Below are 22734 nucleotides of genomic sequence, written 5' to 3' on the forward strand. Positions count from 1 at the left end.
CCGTAGGGAGTGCTGTGCCGCCTGAGTCCTCCAGCCAGCATGGTGTCATCGGGTCTGCCGGTGCTTGACCAGGCACTCTGGGTGTTTGCAGAACCTTCCCACACTCTAGGAGGAAGTTTCCCCTTATTGTCTTCTTGTCCCTTTAAGACTCAGCCGTTTGCTTATTGTGCAGATGTTCGTTGAGCACTTGACAGAGAGCCTAGCGCTGTGCTGTGTTAGGCGCTTGGAGTCAGAGCTGAACAAGGCACACATTGTCCACCTCCTCAAGGCTCTGGCTGCAGGGATGATGAGCGGCAGCGGACCTGTGTGCCTTGTGAAGGACAAGGGAGGGGCACGGGGGTCCGAGATCTGCAGGTACAACCTGGTCTGGGGAGGCAGTCAGGCCTCTGGAGAAGTGACGTTGGAGCTGAGAGCTGGAATGGGATTTTCCAGGCAGAGGCAGGAAGTCAGGTGAGGGGGGAAACGGTCCAGCACTTAGACATGTGTGCTGGTGGTTTCATTTCTGATCTTGGGGAGGGTTAAGGATGCCTCAGTCCTTCCTGGCGTCACGCTCTGCCTCTGCTGGGGGCACAGGGCTCGGGGTGCGGATTGGTGATGCCCTTGATGGGCAGTCAGACACCCAGGGTGACTGTGAGACCGAAGGCTTCGCATAGACACCCTCCTCCTGTTGCAGGTATGAGAAGATGATCAGCGGCATGTACCTGGGTGAAATTGTTCGCAACATCTTGCTTGACTTCACCAAGAAGGGATTCCTCTTCCGAGGGAAGATCTCTGAGCCACTGAAGACTCAGGGCATCTTTCAGACCAAGTATCTCTCTCAGATTGAGAGGTGAGTGGGAACGGGCTTTCCTGAAGGGCCTGTTCGAGGTCGACCTGGCCACGGGGTCACCAGGCACCATTTGTGAGATTTCTTTTCTCCTGCCATTTTATTATAAATGACTTTCCTTTTATTTGTCCTTTATGTTGGGGCATGATATTTGTTTGAAATTATGTGTGTGAATAGGTTATATGGACTCAATTTCAGGATAGTGAAGATGCATTACAGATATCTGTGTTGCAGGGACGTTGAGTCCTATAGAGCACAGCACCACTGGTCCAGCCCCACCCTCATGCCATCTGAGTGGCAGCTGGGATTGAATAGCTTGCCCACCCCATGTGCATGCCCCACAGCAAGCTGCCTCTGCCTTCCTCCCATTTTTCTCATATAAGCATTTCATCTCTGCTTTGCCGTCTTTCATGGTGAGAGAAGGTGAAAGTGGTCTGCAAAAGCAAAAAAACAAAAACAACAACAAAACAAAACAGGTGTGCAAAAACTACCTGTTTTTACAGTGGTCACAATAGCAACACTAGTATTGGCTCTGCCGGGGCCTGCTCACTGCTTTCCCCCACGCCTGCGTAGCGGGGGAGGAAACTTTCCCCTACCCTCCTCAGTTCTCTTAGCTTGTCTAATAATTAAATCTACATGACACAGATAAACAAGACAACTTAAACTTCACTACGTATATATGAATGGGAACTCCACATACATGAGAAGGTCAGGAACAAAAAGTTACAATGAGGTATATGAGAAATCATAAAGAAAAAATTGCCAGATTTTACTAATAGCTTCTATAAGTTAAAAAAAGAATCAGTAATCAAACTCATAAGGCAAACAACAAACATTTGAACAAAGGAAACCATTTGCATTGTATGTGATAAGATGCAGAGTGTGGCACCGTTAACAAGAGCTCGATCTGATCTGGTCTTGAGATCTGCTCTGTCCCCTGGCTGTGTGCTCTGAGTGAGTTACTCAGTTTCTCCCAGGCTGTTTCCTCATCTCTAAAATGGGAATGATGTTACATGTATTGGTTGGTCTGTATGAAGAGGAAACGTGGTAATGTATGTAAAGCACCTGTCACACAGTAAGTCTTCACACAGGGCTGGCTGCTCATATCACCGTCATTGTCATCATCATCTCTTTTAATTTAATAAGAATGAGACAAATATCCCAGGAGAGTAAGTCTTGACATAATAGTTAGTTCATATGACCAATAAACAAATGAAAAAATAAAATAAAAAAGGTCATCTTCACTAATAGAGAAGAAGGCACATGAAACCACAGAGTGATGCCATTCTTACCAAATTGTCAGAGGTTTTAAAAAGTGATCCTTTCCCTGGGGGACAAGGACAGGCAAGTACTGTGCGGCAGAGGGAGTAAAGTGATGCAACTTTCTGAAAGGCACTTGGCCATATATAGCAAAGATTTATAAATAGGAAACGTCATTAGAATGTTACTTCCGTCCTGGCTGGTGGCTCAGTGGTTAGAGCGCCGGCCCATGCACCAAAAGGTCTCAGGTTTGCTTCTCAGTCAGGGGCACGTGCTGCCTGGGTTGCAGATTCTATGCCTGGTCCCTGGGGTGCATGCTGAAGGCATCCATTCGATGTGTCTCTCTCACATCGATATTTCTCTCTCTGTCTCCCACCCTTCCTCCCTCCCCCTCTCTCTAAAAAAAATCAATGGAAAAAATATCCTTGGATAGAATTAACAAACAGACAAACAAACAAAAAGTATGCTACTTCATAATAGCAGAAATTTAGAAAATAATAAAAAACTTAAATTTCTTTAAACTGGCTAAATAAGTTTGGTGTATCCCAGAATGGAATGCTTAGGTAAGGAGGTGGGGAATTGCTCAGACGTGTGAAGTAGGAAAAAAAGCAATAAAGAAAACCACGTGTAAAGGACAAGCCCGTGGTGCATAAGAACAAAGACATTGTTTAAAGATAATTCAGAAAAAAATAGGTTGGGAATGTTCATAGCATTTCCCCCAGTGTTGGGATTGTGGATGGCTTTCATTTTCCAATATTTATTTCTCTACATTTGCCAGATTTTCTACAATTTAACAGGTAGTACTTTGGGGGAATCATTTAAAAATTTACAAATAAATGTTACTTAGATGGGGAAAAGCCCCCATGACCTATTCACGGGTAAGTACAGTGAGTGGGCTCCCGGGCTGCTCCCGTGGGTCCTGCTTCATGCAGCCTCCTGCTCTTGTTCCCACAGTGACCGCTTGGCGCTGCTCCAGGTCCGGGCCATCCTGCAGCAGCTGGGCCTGAACAGCACCTGCGACGACAGTATCCTCGTCAAGACCGTGTGCGGCGTGGTGTCCAAGAGGGCCGCGCAGCTGTGTGGTGCAGGCATGGCTGCCGTGGTGGATAAGATCCGAGAAAACAGAGGGCTGGACCATCTCGACGTGACCGTGGGGGTGGATGGAACTCTCTACAAGCTTCATCCGCAGTGAGTGGGGCTTCCGGTTGGGATGGGCGGAGCTCCCTGGGCTGCAAGGTCCTTTGATGGTTATGGGGCATCGGGAGGTGAGTCCCACCAGGACAATGCCTCACCTGACAGCTGTGCGCTCAGGGACTGGGGCTGAGCTGGGATGAGGTCGTGGACTGCTCTGAAGTTTAACCGAGAGAGGCAGATTCGAGCTTTACCTGGCCAGCTTACACCAGGGCCATGGCGTGTCCCTCTCCCCGCTCCTCCTGGGCCCATTTAGGTCGGGCAGAGTCCAGGTGGGGAGCAGGAAAGGAGGGAGAGAGGGGTGTGGGCCGCCCCATCAGCCTGGGTAGCTGCAGCCTGGCCAGGAGGCTATTTGGTAAGTGGGGAGAGGGAGTGAAGGAAAGGGGGAGGAGGGCTCATTGTCTTGTTCATCTGCTAAATCAGCTTGCCAGGAGACACAGGAGTAGTGTTGGCTCTGGGCTTGTAGCAGGGAGGGGCCTGGAGAGGAACTTCTTTCGGTCAAGTGCCCGACACCGCATCTGCTGTTTGTGCCAAGCGCGTCCCAAAACCTGGCTCTTACGAATAGTGACCATATAATTTACTGTCTGAACTCTTGGATACTTTTGTCAGCGAAGAGAGTGCTATTAATAATTACACTGGGACCATCCCAGCTACACCAGGCCATAATGTCACCCTACTTAACAGCAACGTTACCCAACTCATCGTAGGCACTTCCTGCTTACCTCATGGCTATGGCTGGGGATGGACCCGTCTGTCTGGCTCCACCTTAATAGCCACCCTCTTCCTCACCTGAGGTAGCACCCAGGTGTGGTTTAGAGCTAGGCTTTGGAGCCATACACACCTGGATTTAATCCTGGCACCATCATTTGGAAGCCGTGTTCAGTTGCTCAGTCTTGCCAAGTCTCACCTTCCTCATGGGAAAATGGCTGCTGGCGGTACTGGAAATTATGTCTATAAAGTGTAGGTATATGGTAGGTGTTCCGCAAAGGGCAGTCCACGTGACCTCTGAGAGCCCCCATGTCCTGAGCATCCTCAGTCTGGTCTGTCTCATTTTCAACAAAAAATGCAAGAACCTCGAGTCACCTCTCATTTAGAGATTCTCCTTCACTAGCAGGCCTCCCCCTGTTGGCTTCTGGTGCTGGGCTGTAGCTGGTGATGGGCTGGGGGGTCCGAGGACTGCAGCTGTGGGCAGATGATTTCCTGCCCATGGAGGCCCTCGCACAGCTCTTGGTTTTTGGTCCTCTAGGAACCTCAAGGTGTGTCTTTGAGGACAGGCGTGTCTCAGTGTATTATTCATGCCCTGGCCCTTATATGCTGTACAGGGTAGTTTGGTTTTGATTCTCAGCTGAGAATTGTAATCATAGGATTGTAAATCCACCTGCCATTCTCAATAAGCCACAGCTGCTGCTAAGCAGCCCCTCCTGTCTTGTTTGCCCTCCTTATTATTAGAGTCCTTTAACATCTTCAGGTGGGTCCAGCGGCTCTTTTCATCTTACCCTACCTGCTCTTTTCTTCTCTTTTTCAGCTTCTCCAGAATCATGCACCAAACCGTGAAGGAACTGTCACCAAAGTGTAACGTGTCCTTCCTCCTGTCCGAAGATGGCAGTGGCAAGGGAGCTGCCCTCATCACGGCAGTGGGCGTCCGGCTCCGGGACGAACGGGGCAGCTAAGAGCCCCGGACCCCAGCCTGCTGCCCTTCCAACACTTACTTCTCTCTCCAAGCAGTGACCCCCCCAATCTCCCAGCGAGTGGAGCTGGGAGACGCCAGCACCAGAGCCCGCCACTGCCACAGCGGGAGGAGAGCAAACGCCGACCACTGGCGCCTAACGTAGGGTACAGAATTGAGTGTGTGCTGTTGATAATACCTCTCACCTCCGGGCCCTCCTCACCTCCCTGCCACTCTGCATGAGTTGATTTCACCCTGGCCGTCTGTTCCCCACGTGTGAAGTGTCCTGGCGTCCATTCTAATTTATGCATTCGTCCAACATTATTTATTGGCCTGAGATGACAAGTCACACCATCCGACAGGCCTCATGGGCGTCTGCAGCCCGTCCTTGGGGACGAACCCCAGTGTGAAATGTATTATCACCAGCAGACACTGCCTGCGCTCCGCCCAGGGGCGCTCGCCTCCTCCTCCCGTCCCAGCACCCACTGCTGGCCTCCCAAGGTTCCCGTCCGGGCGTGTCCATGCCACTGGGTTGTGTGTCTGTGGACCTGGTCGTAGCCATGTTGTGACTGTCTTGCATTCTGTCTTGGGGGGGGAGGTGCGTGGTCCTGTGGCAAAGTGTCTTGTCTCCTGTGTAAAAGGAACCAACAACAAAACAGTGCCCTCATTGGAATGTCCCTTCGCTTCTGTGAGCCATGTCGTATGACCTAGTAAACTTTGTACCAGTTCAAAGACCTGAGTGATGCTTGATGGCCGGGGACCGGGGAGGACATGGAGCGGCGAAAACCAAACCCTGGGGATTTTTGTGGCCGCCTGGTCAAGGGGGGAATTGAGGTGAAGATCGCGTGCTTTAGCCCCCGCCTTCCTCTGGGCTCCTGTGGTGTCTCCCTGCTGCGTCAGGGCGAGCCTCTCCCCGGGTCTTCCAGCACCTGCTCCAGCCCCAGGGTCCTGTCCTGGGGAGAGGCTCCTGCAGCCCCCGCCCCAGGTAAAGGGGTGCCCTCTGTCCTGCAGCCCCTGTCCCAGGTAAAGGGGTGCCCTCTGTCCTCCTGCAGCCTGGCCTCCTCACTTGCTGTGGGAACAAGGAAAAAAGTCCACTTGTCTGGGTTTAATGAGAGGCCGGGCCACATCCACCTCCCCTGCCACCCCAAGCAGATCTGCCCTCGGCACCTTCTCTGCCAACTCTGACATCCAGGGGATGGCGGACCGAGGCCCAACGCTGATGAAGTCCTGCAGCAGCCTGGGCACAGGGTGGCTGCACTCTCCACTCCCCCGCCTGACATTAACCGTTCCGCAGGAGCCTGGCCCTTGGCTGACCCTTGCGTCCCTACCCCTCCTCAGCCTTGAGGCCGCTGTTCCACTTTGGATCCTCCCACAGCCCGTCCCTGCGGAGGAGCCCACATCAGTCTGCATTCCGGTGCCTGTGACGGGGGGCACGTGAGCCTCCCAAGCCATGGCTACAGCTCTGGGTGCCCCCCCCGGACGGGTGCCCCCCCCAGGACTGACCGCATGCTCCCTTGGTGTGGTGAGACCAGTCCCTTTATTGGGCAGTGCCGATGCCTGTGCACAGTGATCTTTGTGGAGAACACAACATTAATCTTGGTTCTTCTGCAGGGACCCTGTGGTGTGTGTGTGTGCGGGGGGGGGGGTGGGGGGGGTGGGGGGGTGGGCTTTGGGCCAGGCCTGGAGCTGTCCGGGCGTCGGGACAGTTGGTGGCTTCTGGCTGCCACCTTCTTGTTGTGGAAGTGGGGGTAAGAGTTGTGTTGCTGATTGCAGGCGCCATTCTGTAAGACGGCCGGCATGCTAGTAACAAAGGCCATGGCTGCTGTCTATTAAGCGCTTAACCTGTGCTTGGCCTGGTAGTTCATAGGCACCACTTCCGCCATCCTCACCACACACCGCCGCGGGGAGACCGCCACGGGGGGAGGAAGAGCCGAGGGTCAGAGTGACTTGTCTGAGGCAGCACAGCTGGGGCTCCCTTTGCCTCATTTTCTTCCCAGTTTTCAATTCCTTTGACTCTTAACCACCATCTCTACTGGGCTGGATCTGAGTTCTTAGATGCTGAGCAGAGAGGCCTTGGATTGACTCACAGGTGATGCTTTGCAAAACAAGAACCTTCTGACCTTTTCACCGGAGAAGAATCAGTGTCTTGTTGGGTGCTGCCCACAGGTGAGTTTTGTTTTGTGTACCCAACATTTATAAACATGTGAGCCAAATGCAGCAAGTCCGGAAGCCTCACACGTTTTGGATTTCTGGCTTCTCTGGATTTAGATCTGGCAACAATGAGTTCCCATTACCGCATGGCAGCATTTGTCCAGAGCTGATCAGCTACTGTCCTCTGTGGATACCTATGTCCTCTCATTTGCCACAGTCCCCACTGTTCCCTGTTACCCCAACACTGGAAACCAATGGCCTTTTATCATCATATTGGCAGTTCTCCTTTTATACTGGGTCCAATTTACACATGATGTATGCCCAGGAAGGCGTCTGAGCTTGCAACTCCTGGATTAGATGTGTTCGCTCAGACTGTCGTCTTTGACTCCTATTGGATCCCCCGAAGCACTGAGAGGGAAGGCTAGGTCCCCTTAAAGTCAGCATCCGCTGTAGAGTTCCCAGACCCGTCTTGTTTTTCCATCCACGTATTGAAGGGTGAGGCATGGGCCAGATTTTCACATCTGGTCTCTTGACCTGCTGCTTCTCAGAGGGTGTCAGCCTCACCCTGCAGCCAGGCACAAGGCTTCAGGATTCAGTAGGCACCCCATCTGGGGGACCCCCAGCCTGCCCACTGGTAGCCTCAGATGGGGCCACATCCCCACTAATGAATAAAGTCTCTTTAGTGTGACACCTGTTGACCCTCCTGGAGAGAGAGGGCGTGTGAGTCAGCTCCATCTTATCCTCCGCGGTTGGCGTGACCCATGGGCAGCAACGGAAAGCGATCCGGAATCCAGAGCGAAACCTGGGGGGATGGAGGGCAGCTGGAGCAGGGGGTGAGGGGACAGTGACAGGAGCTGTCGTGTGGCTGCCCCCACCTCCAGGAGCCCAGCTCCCCTTGAGGAAAGTCACTGCCTCACTCCCAGGAGCTCCCACTGCTCAGGGGCCCTATCTTTAGGAGACACTGTCCTTGGTAGATTTGATTTTTTGAAATAGCCAGGAGTAATCGGAAGCTAAGTCTAGTGATGGAAGTGGGTGACCGAGCCGAAGTACACCACTTGTTATAACCAACAGACAAAAAGAAACCAAGTATAAACTATATAGTAACAACAGGTTTTCTTGTTTGGCTTGTTCACTGACTTGTAAAGGAATGTTCATAGGAGTCTTAAAAAATTGGGGCTTTGGCAATGTTGGGTGGAAAAAGGGTGCTCTCCCAAGAAAACATACACTTGGAACTATGAAGTTTGGGTACGTTTGCATAAAAAATGACTCTCTCCTCGGCATCACTGAGATGTAACTAGAGATCCACATACAACTTAGGGATAGAGGAAGCCGGTCGGGAGTGGAGGAAATGGGCTGGCGTATAGCGAGCACCGGCCCGTCGGGGAGGAAGAGAAATAGCTGAGACCCTGCGTGACTGCCGAGAGGGGGAGAGAACTACTGACTGTTCCCAGGAACCACACGGTTCTGTGGTCCAGAAGAGCAGGTCTGACTTTAGCTCCTTGCCTTGTGGCGCTACAAGACTCCACGGTGTGGCCCAAAAATGCCTTTACTGAGGGAGCTTAGTGGCCTCTGCCCCTCGCACCCACGCTCAGCACGTCCCCGCCTGAGCTAACCATCACCCTCCCCACACCCCTTCCTCATTGTCCTCCGCATCTCAGTTCCTGACAGCTGACGACTCCATCCTTGTCCTTCCGGTTATTCAGGCCCAGAACCTGGGAGTCATCCTTGATCTCTCGCGTGCCACCTCCCCTCCATCCACTCTGTTGGCTTTGCCTTAGCAATATCCAGACTCACCACGCCTCACCCCAGTCTAAACCCACCGTCTCTTGCCTGGATTCCTGCGCTAGCCTAACCATCGTCTCCCTCTTCCCCCTTGCCGCGCTGTGGTCCACTTCCGGCACAGCTGCCAGACTGATTCTTTTCAAAGGCGTCAGAGCGTGTCCCCTGGGCTCAGCCCCACAGGGCGCCCCAGGTCAGAGTACCAGCCAAGGCCTTCCCTTGGCCCCAAGGCCTTTGCCTTGGCTGTTCCCTCTGCCTAGAACTCTTCCCAGATGGTCCACTCAACCCTCAAGTCTTTGCTCAAAAGACTCCTCCAGAAGGCCTACCCTGACCACGCTGTAAAATTGTACCCCATGCCCACTACCTCCCCAGCCCTTCCTGTCCTCCCTCACCCAGCTCTCGTGTTTTCTCTTTTCCGTAGGACTTACCACCTCATGCCTCATGCACTCACTATGTCTGCTTGTTGTCTGGCCCCCTCACTAGAATGTCAGCTCCCGGAGGGAAGGAGCGTTGTTTCTGTTCACCGGTGTCTCCCATGTGCCTGGAACAGTGCCAGGCACACACAGCCCCTTGGTGGTCATAGTCCCCACAAAGGTCCCTGCCGGGAGCACCAGTGTCATCAAACACTGAATGACTCAGAACTTGTCTCAGGGGAGGTGGCACGCGAGAGGAGATCAAGGATGATTCCCAGGTTCTTGGCCTGAATAACCGGAAGGACAAGGATGGAGTCCCTTGGGGAAGCAGAGCCCTGGCGACTGTCTCCTTGGGTAGCAGACAGTGCGTGCTGGTGGCCCCTCGTGTGACAGTCCCTGTCCCCAAGTTCTGCAAGCTGCATGCAAGAGAGATGTGTGGTGTGGGGACAGGATTACAGGTCTTGGAGAGACATGGATGCTGGCTCCACTGCTTGCTGTGTGAGTTTAGGAAAAAAGTCATCTTTTCTGAGACTCAGTTTCCTCATCTGTAAAATGGGAATGAACACCTCCCTCCCTCGATTATCTGCTTACCTTGTAGGAGACAATTGAGGGTTCTGGCACCCGTTAAACACTCAATACACTATAGTTTTCTCACGTCCTTCTGGCCTTCCCCAGGTGGGCAGGATGTCTGAGCAACAAAGACCCTAATGGCATGAGCGGCTTGGACATGTGGGCAGGGAGGTGACAAAAAGGCATGAGCGGCTTGGACACGTGGGCAGGGAGGTGACAAGAAGGCGTGAGCAAAGAGGCCCAGGGCTAACCTTGCCCATATCACTCTCAGCTAAGGTCAGACTCGGTGTCCACCTCTCAGCTCCTCTGGCCTGACCCCACCTTCGGGGTTTCTGAGGCTGCATGGCCTGCTCTGCAAGCAGGGCTCCTGGGTGCTGGGGTTTCTGCCTGGCCCCGCTCCTCCCACCTCTCCAAGTGCCCAGAGCAAATGCCAGCCCGTCTCTGGGACTCTGCTTCCCCAGCAGCACACAGTGGGGAGAACCAGGTGGTGTCAGGGAGGACTGAGGCCGTGGCTCCATCCTCCCTGGCTGTCTCTGCCAAAGTCACATCCCAGCTGCCCCGAACGCCCCTCGAGGGCAGGAAATGCACCGTGATCTTCCCAGGGAGCAGGCTGCCCCTCCGCCAGGCTTGGCTCTGGGTCTCTGATCACGTGCTTCCCACTGCTTGGTGCTCTCCTCGCCCAAGGACAGTCCTTGGTTCTTCTCATTGCAGGAGCTCTTAAAAGTGTCAGAGCAGCCCTCCCGGCATGGCTCAGTGGTTGAGCACGACCTAGTCACGGTTTGATTCCTGGTCAGGGCTCATGCCCAGGTTGTGGGCTCAATCCCCCGTGTGGGGTGTGCAGGAAGCAGCCAATCAATGATTCTCTCTCATTGTTGATGTTTCTATTTCTCTTTCTCCCTCTCTCTACCTCTCTGAAAACAATAAAAATATATTTTTACAAAATGTCAGAACAGATGAAGTCTTTTACTGGGCTCCTTCCATCCTCCCTCTCTGTCTGTCCTTCTGCCTCTCTCTGCCTCTCCCCTCCCTCCATCTCTCGGTCCCTCTCTCTCCTTGTTCCAGAGGTAACCTCAGAAGAGAGAGCAGGAGCAGGTACATGGTGAGAACAATGGGGCAAGGCTTTGGGGAGGAGGTGGGCTCACACCAGGAGGAGGGTGCTGTGGGCTCACTGTGAGGATGGCAATCCCATGTGGGATTAGGGGGCACAAGGGGACAGGGGCACAGGCTCAAGCTGCTCAGGGAAGGCCAGGCAGGGCCCGGCCTTGGGGCCCTGAGGGCTGAGGAGAGGGGCAGGATGAGGACTCACCTGCGGTTGAGGCAGCAGTAGATGATGGGATTGTACATGGTGGAGCTCATGGCCAGCCAGAAGAGCGCCAGGTAGACCTGCTGAATGAACTTGTGGCAGTAGATGTCCTCCTGGAAGTTGCCCAGGATGAAGTAGAGGTGGTAGGGCAGCCAGCAGATGGCAAACGTCACCACCACCACTACCATGGTCTTCACAAACTGCGGGGAAAGGCTTAGGTCACCCCTCACCTGGAAGCCCCGAGCCCCTGTCCTCCCCGGGGTGGGGTGGGGTGCCCTCTTGCCAGTCTGGGAAGCCCTCAACAAGCAGGTCCTGTCTACCTCTATGGCCTCAGTCCCCTGGGGCATCCGCTGCTCAGACATTCCTGGGCCCTCCGTGTAGGGGCTTCTGCTCAGCCTGGTCCCTCTGCCCACCCTGCTGTCTTTCCTTTGAAGTCCTCACTCCTTGAATCCCAACTCAGTGGCCACTTCCTTTAACAGGTGCCCTGGATCCCTTGTGGATGAGGCTCACTCATAACCCCATCCTTTGGGGAGTCCCTATGCCAGCTATGGGTCTCCAGTCCTGCTGCCCTCCCTGGGGACTGTATCTGCCACAGCCCTTCTATCCATAGGTATGAGGCTCCAACCTGGGACCCCAGCCTGTGCCCAGGGCCCAGCTGACCCCCCTCCCCCCCCCAACATGGCTGGTTTCAGCAGGCGCCCTTGAGCATGGCACAGTACCCCATGAGGGATGGAAGACAGGCCTGGGCTGGCAAATGGAGACCAGCTCTCCATGTGGAGGAACACCCACATGGTGTCCTATATCCAACCATCTCCCCGAATTGCCCTGAAAATGTCCAAATAGTAGATGAGAAGTCGAGACTTCGACCTGATGCATGATGTGATTAACCTATCACCTCCCTGCTTGCCTCACAGGAAGCGGGCAAGGCAAGGATGAGCTCTGCGCCTGCACCAGGATCTTTGGGGGCCTGCGTGGGAGGGAGGAGGGGGAACACTGGCCCTTCCTTTGGATACTGAAGGCGGATGATGTTGCCGGGAGGCAGCCCAACCTCCATGATCTCTGAGGTCTGCAGTTCCAGCATCAGAGAATTCTCCTGTGATCCTAGCAAGGAGCCTCCTGTAGTTCTGCGGGACTTCTTAAATTCAACATTCTGATTACTCAACGGTGTAAGATTTTACTGTCATTCTAAGGTGCTTGGAGGTCTCTGAAATTCTGTGGGGCTTTAGGATTTCCCGATTTTCCTAACATTCTGGGAAGTTCCTTTAACGTTGTGTTTAGCTAAAGACCAAGGGCAAGTCGGCCTGTCCTGGAAGAAGAATTCAGGCTCCGGCCAGGACTTGTGGCTCCTGTGCTCCGCGGCGCCCCCCTGAGGGCGGGCCTGGAGCCCAGAAGAGCGGCTTCGGCTCCGCCCCTCCCTGTCCAGACCCCCCCACAACCAGCCCACCTTCTTCTTGGCCTGCAGGTACTGGGAGTTGGCGCCGTGAGCATGGTACCCGGGCACCCCACGTCTCCACAGCGTGAAGCCGATGACGCTGTAGGCGAAGAACATCACCGAGAGGGGCAGGAAGTAGATGAGGGCGATCACGGCGAGGTGGTACCTGGAGGGAGAGCCAAGGGCCTGGGCACCTGCAGTACGGGGGCGACTTCGGCCTCTGCCAGCGCTCGGTCCCCAGGACCCCGCGGGCGCCCCTGAGCTGCCCTCGGGTCGCCCCTGGCGCCCCCCCCACCCCCCCAGGCCTTAGTTTGAATTAAGGAAGATAAATAAATAAATAAATGAAGGCAACGTCAGCCAGCACCTGCCCACAGAGGCTCTCCGGCTGCAGGAGGGAACCAGTGCTAGCCCTGCGTCCGCTCTGATAGACAAGCACCAAAAAGGGAGTAAGTAGGAAGGAAGAAGTTACCCAAGTCATACATTTGTTTAAAACTTAAAATGTCATTCAGCACAAAGGAGGAAGTAAAATTACTTCTCCGCCCCCATCGCTACTCACAATTCGGAATCTCTCCTTCCAGAATCACGTGTGTGCACAAGTGTTGCCTGAATCGTGGGTGTGCACCAGCCCCAGGAGCAGGTGCTCAGACCCTGCCTTCCCACTGGCCCTTCTCAGGGCGGGGAGGCCTGGGATAACGTGGGGAACACCGCCTCCCAGTGGCCAGTCCCAGAATAGTCTGCTCTCCATCCCTCCCTGAGCCATAAAATGGGAACCGGTCACTACGGGACCGGCTTTGCAGCAGGGACTCCTTCTGAGAAGGTGGGGTGCAGGGTAGGGACGAGACCCTGGGCAGGGCCTGCCCTCAAACTCAACAGTCCCCAGGAACAGGCTTCTCAGAGGAATGGCGCCTTCACCAATACTGAGGCCACAGCGCCGCCCTCTTCTGGCGGGTGCCCAGGACAGATGGGGACCAGGAAGGGGTGGTGTTGGAGCTGCTTGTTTTCCTGGGGAAACAAGCCAGGTTGGAGCCTCATACCTATGGATAGAAGGAATGTGGCAGGCCGCATTCTCCTCCAGGACGTCCTGGGGCTGTGTTGCTTGGTGACCTGGCAGCCCTCGGCCCAGATCCTCATGCTTGGGGCAGCTGGGTCCTTGTTGGACTAAACCTGCCACCTCCAGGTTTGTGGTCGTTTGTCCCCTATTTATGCCGCCACGTACTGAGGCGCCACTTCCGTGACAGGCATGGTGCTAGGGCTTCTGGGCATTTTCTCCTGTGTGCTCACAGCAGCCCTTGGACAAGGTCCTTCCACTAATAACCCCCATTTGAGAGAGAGGTTAAGAGTCTACGAAGGGTCTTCCAGCAGCAGGGACAGAGTAGGACTCCAAGTCCCCAACCAGTTCTTTATCCTCTACAACCGACCATGCCACGCTTGGGCGTCAGGAAGCCACGCCATGAGGACTAGACATATGGAGGCCCAGAAGGGGAAGGGCTTACCCGGGACACACAGCAGCTGGACCACGCTGAGGTTGGTTTACCCACCCCCTCAGAGCCCTTGGCGCCCACCTCAGCACAGGCAGGCACCTGACACCCCCAAAACATCCAGGCTGCATCCCCTCCCTGCCCTTCCTTCCTGCCTCAATACCCTGATCCGTGTGGCCCGAGCTTTTACAGTGCCCTCCCCTGAACACAGACCTACACACACATTCCCACAAGCACACCCACATACTTATACACACACAAATGCTCACAGACATGAGTGGGGCAGCGCACCTGCACACACAGTGTCACATGCACATGTGCACGCATCCATATTCTCATTTAAGGGCACACATCCTGATTGAAGGGGCAGATTGGGGCCGGGCGGGGAGACTGGGCTCTGAGGCAGGACTGCCTGTGTTTAGCTCCTTCCTTCACCACTTACTAGCTGAATGGTCTTGGGCACATCACTTAGTTTATTAGCTCCTCAGTGTCCTCATCTGAAAAATGGGAATAATAATAATACATATCCCATAATATTAAGAGAAGTAGATGAGTTCATATATGTAATATACTTAGAACAAGCCTGACACTTAGTACTTGATGTTACTTGTAGTATACACGTGTACTCACATAATCCCAAGTACACTCACCGACACATGTGTGTACCCACATGCACACCCTACACATATGTACATGCATGGATGTACAAACACACAAGCACACACATTGGCAGGTATATGCACATGTACACACACCCATGCTCCCCCCACCCCCAGGCCTTACCAAAGGAGCACCTTGCCACCGTTGTCTTTGGGCCAGGCCACTACGCACTTGGTGGCTCCCTGGTCCATGATGATGGTGGAGTAGAAACACTGGGGAAAGGCGAGGGCCAGGGCCACCAGCCAGATGCCAGCAATAACTGCTCTGGTGCCAGGGGCTGAGAGCCGTGGCTGGAAGGGGTGGACGATGGCTATATACCTGTGAGCAAGGGACAGTATAAGCAGTGGGTGCCTTCCTGTCACATCAGCCCCTCCTGCTCCCCCACTGCAGGTCCACACCTTCTACCCTGTTCCCCACATGCTGCTGGTGACCTGCAGAGAGCCAGCGGGGCTGGTGGCTTTCCCACAGCCACATGGCACACTGTGGCCTAAACTCCAGCCCAGACCCCCAGTACACCCCTCCCTTTGAGAATGGACTTGCTCTCCGTGGCCACAAGAGAGCAGTGTGGCCATATTGGAAGTCCATCTCTGGACATTTGTCTGAAGCTCAGCCCTAGGCCAGTCCCTCTTCTGTTCAGAAACCTGAGCAGAGCCCAGCAGTCCCCTGGACAGAGCCCACAGTAGTGCTGCCGCCAGCCTTCTGCAATGGTGGAAACGCTCTCTGTATGCACTGTCCTGTTCGGGCAGTTTTAATTAATTAGAACTTAAATAGGCACATACGGCCACAGCTCCGTTATCGGACAGCACAGGCCCAAACCTTTAAACGCGGCATTCAATGCCCTCTGCATGTGGCCAGTGCACTGCCAGCACCTTCCCTGGCTCCCTCTGGTGATGGAACAGCCTGCCTGTGTGACCCTTTGCGGTATAGCACACAGGATTATGAAGACAATCAGTTACACTGAAATACCATCATTAAAATATAAAATAAAGTTGGGGCATTATAGTAATATGTCCGCTTCTTTATCCATCCACTAAGCAACAAGATCTACCAGCAGGTCTGGAAACTATGGTGATTTTGAAGTAGTGATTGATGAGTGTAGGCGATGCTTTGAGATTTCTGCACAACAGAAGTACCTGTGATACCGGTATCTATTGGTGACAGTCCCAGGCCCTGCTGGAGTCCCAGCGAACCTACATTGGTAATTGCGACCCCCCTCCAAATTCATGACCCCTCATTTCGCTCACAGTCCACGGCCATAGCTGGTGCACCTCTGGACTAGATGACTATTGACCCAGCCCTGCCCACCCTGTGACACTGACCTTCTCCCTTGACTATGGTCTGGCCGGGGGCCACAGCCCGGACCCAGGTGTGTGCACAAGTGTTGCCTGAATCGTGGGTGTGCACCAGCCCGGACCCAGGCCGAGTACCCGAGCAGGAGAAGTAGGCCATGTTCCTCAAGGTTCATCTTTTTTTTTTTTTTTTTTTTTTTAACCCTTCTGTCTTTTAAAAAGTAAATATATTATTTTTTTATTTCAGAGAGGAAGGGAGAGGGAGAGAGAGATAGAAACATCAATGATGGCAGTGCCCTCGGCGGTCCCGGATCTGTCTTTTGCTTCCACAGTGTTTGGACAGAACAGACCCAGGGACGCCCCTTCTTCCAGCCTCCGGTCACCCTCCTGCGTCTTACCAGTCACCACCTTCAGAAGCACCTCCGAGATCAGCCAGCACACCGTTTTGTTTGTCTGTTTGTTTGTTTGTTTTTCCACCTTAACTCCTTATTTCCGAACAACCACGAGCTCCCAAATTCATCAGAATTATTCCACTGAGGAGGAGGCTGTGGTCCACCGGCCCGGCCAGCCTGCCTCTGTGGGCCCCACAGCTCCCTCTCTCTGGGCTTCTACTTTGACCACAAGGGTGTAGCTTTTGGGGGCGGGGGCCGCTTCTTCCCCGAGTTGGCAGAGGAGAAGCACGAGGGCCCTGAGCGTCTCTTAAAGCTGCAAAACAAGCGCGGAGGCCGCCTTCTCCTCCAGGATGCACTGAAGCCTCCCAAAGTGAGCGGGCAAAACTCAGGACGCCATGGAGCTGCCCTGGCCTTGGAGAGGAACCGGAACCAGGCCCTTTGGACCTGCAGGCCCTGGTTCTACCCGCACAGACCTCTGTGACTTCCTGCAAGAAGCACTTCCAGGGTGAGGAGGTGAAGCTCATCAAGAAGATGGGTGACACCTGACTCACCTCCGCAGGCTGCTGCCCCCAGGCTGGGCGGGGGGCTGGGCGGGGGGCTGGGCTGGGTGAGAGTCTCTTCCAACGGCTCACCCTCAAGCACAACTAGGAGCCTTTGGAGCCCAGAGGCCTTTGAGGGGCCCCTCTGCATCCCCTGGTGTCTGGCTTTAACCTGAGCCTCTCCCCAAAACTATTAGCCATTCTTTTAATACCCTGAAGCCCTCTCCCGTGCATTGGACCAAATAAAACTATAAAGTTTTTTGAAGCCAAAAAAAGAAAGAAAGAAAGAGAGAAAGAAAGAAAGAAAGAAAGAAAGAAAGAAAGAAAGAAAAAGAAAAAGAAAAAGAAATCAATGATGAGAATCATTAGTCGGCTGCCTCCTGCATGCCCCCTACTGGGTGTCGAGCCCACAATCCAGGCATGGGCCTCAAACAAGAATTGAACTGTGACCTCCTGGTTCATGAGTTGATGCTCAACCAAGGAGCCACACTGGCTGGGTCCTCAAGGTTCTTGAGGATTCTGCACCCCCATCGATGATGTAGGCGGCCAGAGTCAACGGGTGGGCTTAGGTGTCCTTCCTGCTCTAGGAGGTGGGGTGGGAGAGGAGAGCTTTTCTTCGTGGTCTATTACAGAGGAGCGGCCTGGGACAGTAGGACCGGCCTCACGTGTTATTTATTACTTATTTATTTGTTATTTATTATTTACTTGGCCCTTGCCCTGAGCTGTATGCCTTGAGGTCTGGGGCATGAAGTGAGCAACCGACTGTGCTCAAGAGCATTTCCGCCCCGTCTTGGTCTTGGTGAGGACGCCTCCTTGCTGCTCCTCACGCCCCCCAGGCATGCTCCTGCCGCGGGCCGTGGCTGCTGCTGCGCCTGCTGCCTGGAACATTCCTTCCCCAGAGCCCGGGAGGCTCATCCTCTCCCCTCCCTTCTGTCTGCTCAAATCCTACCCTCACAACGAGTCCAGTTCTGATGCCCTGTCTAACACTACAACCTGCCCCCACCCCAACACACACCCCCTAGCACCTCGGGTTCCCTTCCCCTTCCTAACATTCCCCATAGCACTGCTGGAGCCTGGCGAACTGGGACTCCACATGCCATGGATAATTTATTTATGCATGCATTTATTATTTAACTTCTCACCAGGGCAGGCATTTTTCTCTGTTCTTCCCGCCCCCTCCAATGCCCAGAACAGCATCTCTACACAGTAGGCATTGAACATATGAATGAATGAAGAAATGAATGGACAAGTCTCCACTTTACCACCCTGACCGGAGCCACCCTCCTCTCTCACCTGGATTACTATTCAACAGCCTCCTGCCTGGTCTCCTGGAAGTTTTAAAAAGGAAGCTTTTATGAGGTCATGATTTGGGGACTATTGTCTCCTATGGCTGTATATTCCCAATGCCTGAAATAGACGACACACTCAAAATACTTGTTGAGTGAAAGGAAGAAAATCTTAGTGGGACTTTCAGTTATATCCGGGGGGTGTTAAAGGTCTTTTTTGTGGTGGCAGTGGTGTGTGTGTCTGGGTTCCGGTCACCCGGTCCTGCCCTTGATTTGCTGGCTGACCGCAGGGGATCCTGCACATCTCTCTAGCCTCAGTTTCCCTGGATGCAAAATTAGAACGTGTGTCTAGATCAGCAGTTCTCAACCTGAGGGTCGCGACCCCTTTGGGAGTCGAACGACCCTTTCACAGGGGTCGCCTAAGACCATCGGAAAACACATATATAATTACATATTGTTTTTGTGATTAATCACTATGCTTTAATTATGTTCAATTTGTAACAATGAAAATACATCCTGCATATCAGATATTTACATTACGATTCATAACAGTAGCAAAATTACAGTTTTGAAGTAGCAACAAAAATAATTTTATGGTTGGGGGGGTCACCACAACATGAGGAACTGTATTAAAGGGTCATGGCATTAGGAAGGTTGAGAACCACTGGTCTAGATGAATGGTCTTAAACTTTCTTTTTGTTGTTAATTAGTAGAAACAAATTTCTCAAATGAAATCTTCAGAGAAACTATAATAAAACAGCCCAGAGCAGAGAAGTGAGCTGCTGTAGGTGAGAGGTTGCCGGGGTATTTGGGTTGGGCTGGGGGACCGTGAGCCACATCAAACCATCCTGACAAGGCATCTGATTCTCCGAGGGTGCGGGCTCCCTCCCTGCCTCCCACATGTCTGGTGTCTTTCCTCTGTTTCCTTTTGTTTGTCTCAACCACACTCCCCCAGGGGCACACAGTCCCCCTCTGCATTCACCCTGGGCCCTGCTTGCCCCAGCACCCGCTTTACAAGGACCTCGTATCTGCCCACTGACCACTCCTGCATCCCTCCCCGACCCCTTCAGCAGAAGTCAGTCTGCAGCCCCTGACAGCAGCCACAGGAAAATAATGGTCTCCGTGTAATGATATGCTAACTGCATGCAATATTAAATCCCCCCTCGTCTAATCTCTCTAGGAGTAGGAAAACCGTATGAGCAATTTCCTTGTAGCAAAAGACAGACCCCACAGCGAAGAGCAACTTCAGAACAGAACACTCCAGAAAGTTCCTTAAACACTGCCACTCTTGCCCTGCCTTGAACAACCATCTGGTGTGAAGTTCTCCCTGAGTCTAGCCTCCACCGCACCTGCTTCAGCCCCACAGTCCCCTGCCTTCCGGATGCGTAGGTTTGGATCATGACCAGGTTGGGAGGCAACTCCCTGGGTTCAGTCACCAGCCCCATCTGAGCCCCAGCAACGTGAGCTGGCTCCCCCCAGCTTCTCCCAACCCCCTCCGCCTCTTGCCTGTCTGCGGCGATGGCGGTCATGGAGTAGATGCTGACGAACATGACCGTGACGGGGAAGAGGTTCTGGAAATAGCAGAAGGCGCGGCCGAAGTACCAGATGTTGTGGCTGGCGTAGACGAAGTTGAAGACAGCGTTGAAGGCGGCCATGCAGAGGTCGGCCAGGGCCAGGTTGACAATGAAGTAGTTGGTGACCGTGCGCATCCTCTGATGGGCCAGGATGATCCAGATGACCGTGGCGTTGCCCGTCACGGCCACCAGCACGAGGACCAGGTAGGCCGCAGCCCACAGTGCCAGCTGCCAGCCGGGCATGGAGAAGGCGGTGATGCCCGTGGTGTTGCTCTCAAGGCCAGAGGAGATGTTGGCATCAGTCTCCACAGTACAGGTCCCCATGGCTGCCTCTGGGTCTGGCTCCTCAGCTCCTTCCGCACCCTGGTGCCCTGCCCGGATATGCCAGAGGAGAGAAATCCTCTGGGCGTGAGTATATGGGGGAGAGGGAAGTAGGTGCAAACCCAGGCACGTCAGGGAAAGCAGGGGTCACTCCCAAGTCTCAAGCAGAGATGAGTCCGGCTGAGGGAGAGCTGGTTCCAGATCCATTGGCATTTCAGCTCCCCAGGTCCTGGCCAGACTTCTGCAATGGCACCTGGAACTCTAGCGTCCGAGACACGGCTTCAGAGCAGGCGATGTCCTTGCAAATGATCAGTCAGTCACCGCTTCACCGCAGAGATGAAAAAACAGATTCCAAGGGGAGGTGACCATGTGACCAGCCCAAGTCACTCCGTACATTGGGGACAAGCCAGGACGCAAACCCAGGTCCCCCCTAATATTATTCAGGAACCGGCCTGAGTCAGATGAGCACACAGCAGCAGTCTTCGATTCCACAGGTCAGCCGCTGTCTCCCCAGGCTTCGGGGCGCAGGCCGGGCTGCCAGCCCGCGGACCGCTGCCTTCCCCGCTGCTCCCCCGTGCGGGGCCGCCGAGGGCCTTGGCAGAGGTGCTGCCTGCTCATGAGACGGGGCTCTGGCTCCTGCCCCTCGTCCCAACCCTGCGTGGATGGCCCAGCCCTGTCTCTTGAGGAAACATTCAGGACTGGTTGCCAGGCAGGGAGAAGTGGGGGTGGCGGGGTGGGGGCTGGCATGAAGGGCACGGGCCTCGGTGGGGTGTTTATATTCAGCCCAGGCGAGGAGCTACATGTCGAACGTGCTTAGGAGCACGTACTTGGGAGCCAGACTGGGTGAGAGTCGGCCCCAGTGATGCCAGGCAAGTCTCTTAACTTCTTGGAACTTTGGCTTTCCCAGCTGAAAAGGATCGGGGGAAAGCGTCCACCTCGCGACATACAGCCGGTCCCTGAATAACGTTATTTTGTTCCGTGTTGTTTCATCATAACATTAATGAGATGCCGCAGGAATTTAATTCTGTTTATATCAGTTAGCTTATGGTAAAGCTGGTTTTATCATGCATCGTTTTGCTTAAAGTCGCAGAAACTATCCATGATGTTAAATGAAGACTATTGTCTTTGTGAGTTTTAAATGAGATACTGTGTGTAAAGTCTGTTTAGCATAGGGGCCACCCCCCTACTCCCACCTCAAAAGCTCGGGGCTCTGCAGGAAGGAGAAGACAGAACTCAAAGCATTTCTGACCAGTTCCTAGGTGACGCTAGTGCTGCTGGCCCCACGACCTCGGTTAACCCCTCTCAGAGGACAGAGGATAAGGTCAGGGCTTGCTGCCTCTCCCGTGAGCCCCGGAAGGACTGGCTGGGGCTGCTCTGGGTTTGCCAACAGGAATCAGCTCTTGGTTGTTGACTGTGTGCACGTGTGAGCGCTGAGCAGAGCAGCTAACTCCCAGGCAGCCGGAATTTGTCTGCTCACATACACCTGAGAGGCGGGGGAGCGTGTCCCTCATTACGCAGAGGCGGGCTCTCACTCACTAGCACCGATGGCCGTGCTGTGCTGAGTGTGCGCTTGTGTCCTGGAATCCAGCCCTGTGCCTTGGGGAGGGTCTGCTCCCTGGAAGTCATGGGGCTCTTGGGACTCCTGCCCTCCCCGGGTCAGCTCCAGGCACACCTGGCCCAGTCCTGGCCAGGCCAACGGGGCAGAAGCCTGTTCCCTCTCTGAAGAAAGCCACCAGCCTGTTTGGACGTCTGTCCTGGCCGAAGGGCCTCTGCCTTTGATCTCCTCATTTGGCGGCAGCAGCAGCATCCACAGCCCTGGGGCTTATCTGTGTCTCCTGCTCTGCGGCCAGGGCTCAGAGGCAGACCGGTGTGGAAGCAGGATGTAGCAAAGGCAACCTCTCTCTTCGCTGGTCCGCCGCCTGCTCCCAGGTAGCTGAATTTGTTGAGCTTCAGGTGCCAGCACAGTGCAGGGCTGGCACCCTTGCGAGCGTGTTACCAGTCACAGAAGCCCATAATAGTACAAATCCCCCATCATCCTGCCACCGCCATTGCATATGTCATAGGGGTTCTATTTTGGAACCATTAAACCTAAGAGCTATTATCCCCCCTTAAACTATGTGTGCTGGCAGCTTTCCAGCTGTGTGCTGGTAGCTTCATGGAAGGTGAGGGTGGGGGGGCGCCCTGGACAAAGGGGTTACTTACTGACCAGCCTTGCTGTTTGGGGTGGACCTGCTGAGCCCATCGCTATACGACACTCTTGAAGGCTAGTCTTTGTTAAAAGAGAGAAAAAGTCTGAATTCCTTTAGCTCCTGTGGGCACATGAAGACGCTGGTTTGCTCATGGAGGTTTGTGTGTGGGATGGCCCTTCCACCAGGAAGTGGAGGGGGAAGGGGCTGGCCCTCGGTTCTGGCCAGGATTGGATGAGCTGATGGCGCACAGGGAGCGTCTAGGGCAGTGGTTCTCTACCTTGGCTGCACATTAGAATCACCTGGGAATCTTTTTAAAATCCTGATTTCTGGGCCTCATCCTCCGGAAATTCTGTTTCTTTGTTACTAATGTTGTGGCCTCACCCCATAACAAAGAAACAATTTCCGGAGGGTGAGG

General features: G+C 54.0%; 2 protein-coding genes across 3 annotated transcripts in view; one reads left to right on the top strand and one right to left on the bottom strand.

The window, feature by feature from the left end:
- HK1 (hexokinase 1) overlaps positions 1-5675 on the top strand; it is a 63618-nt gene extending 57943 nt beyond the window's left edge. The window contains exons 16-18 of the mRNA XM_070432892.1: positions 674-829; positions 3041-3274; positions 4803-5675. Of these exons, the coding sequence (XP_070288993.1) occupies positions 674-829; positions 3041-3274; positions 4803-4947 (535 nt within the window). The 3' untranslated portion in view covers positions 4948-5675. The remainder of the gene's footprint in view (positions 1-673; positions 830-3040; positions 3275-4802) is intronic.
- A 786-nt stretch (positions 5676-6461) lies between these two features.
- On the bottom strand, positions 6462-20772 carry TACR2 (tachykinin receptor 2). Of its 2 annotated transcripts, none has more exons than XM_070432895.1 (5): positions 19742-20772; positions 14853-15047; positions 12604-12757; positions 11163-11272; positions 6462-7896 (listed from the first exon to the last, which is right to left on the bottom strand). In XM_070432895.1, the coding sequence occupies exons 1-5, from the start codon at positions 20131-20133 to the stop codon at positions 7680-7682; spliced, it is 1068 nt and encodes a 355-aa protein (XP_070288996.1). In that variant the 5' UTR covers positions 20134-20772; the 3' UTR covers positions 6462-7679. The 2 variants fall into 2 exon arrangements, with proteins under 2 accessions (XP_070288996.1, XP_070288995.1); XM_070432894.1 differs by having other exon boundaries at positions 11163-11359.
- Between the last annotated feature and the right edge of the window lie 1962 nt (positions 20773-22734).

This window comes from Myotis yumanensis, unplaced genomic scaffold (genome assembly GCF_028538775.1).
Source record: "Myotis yumanensis isolate MYYU_CA2020_CCGP unplaced genomic scaffold, mMyoYum1.0.hap1 SCAF_13, whole genome shotgun sequence".
NCBI lineage: Eukaryota > Metazoa > Chordata > Mammalia > Chiroptera > Vespertilionidae > Myotis > Myotis yumanensis.

What these genes read in the sequence shown, in the direction of transcription:
- TACR2 (XM_070432894.1), bottom strand. Translation starts at nt 20,133, where the DNA reads ATGGGGACCTGTACTGTGGAGACTGATGCCAACATCTCCTCTGGCCTT. An exon ending in ACCGCCATCGCCGCAGACAG is followed by an intron (nt 15,048 to 19,741) that starts GCAAGAGGCGGA and finishes CCTTGCTCACAG; the next exon opens with GTATATAGCCATCGTCCACC. An exon ending in TACTGCTGCCTCAACCGCAG is followed by an intron (nt 7,897 to 11,162) that starts GTGAGTCCTCAT and finishes CCATCCCCCCAG; the next exon opens with GTTTCGCTCTGGATTCCGGA.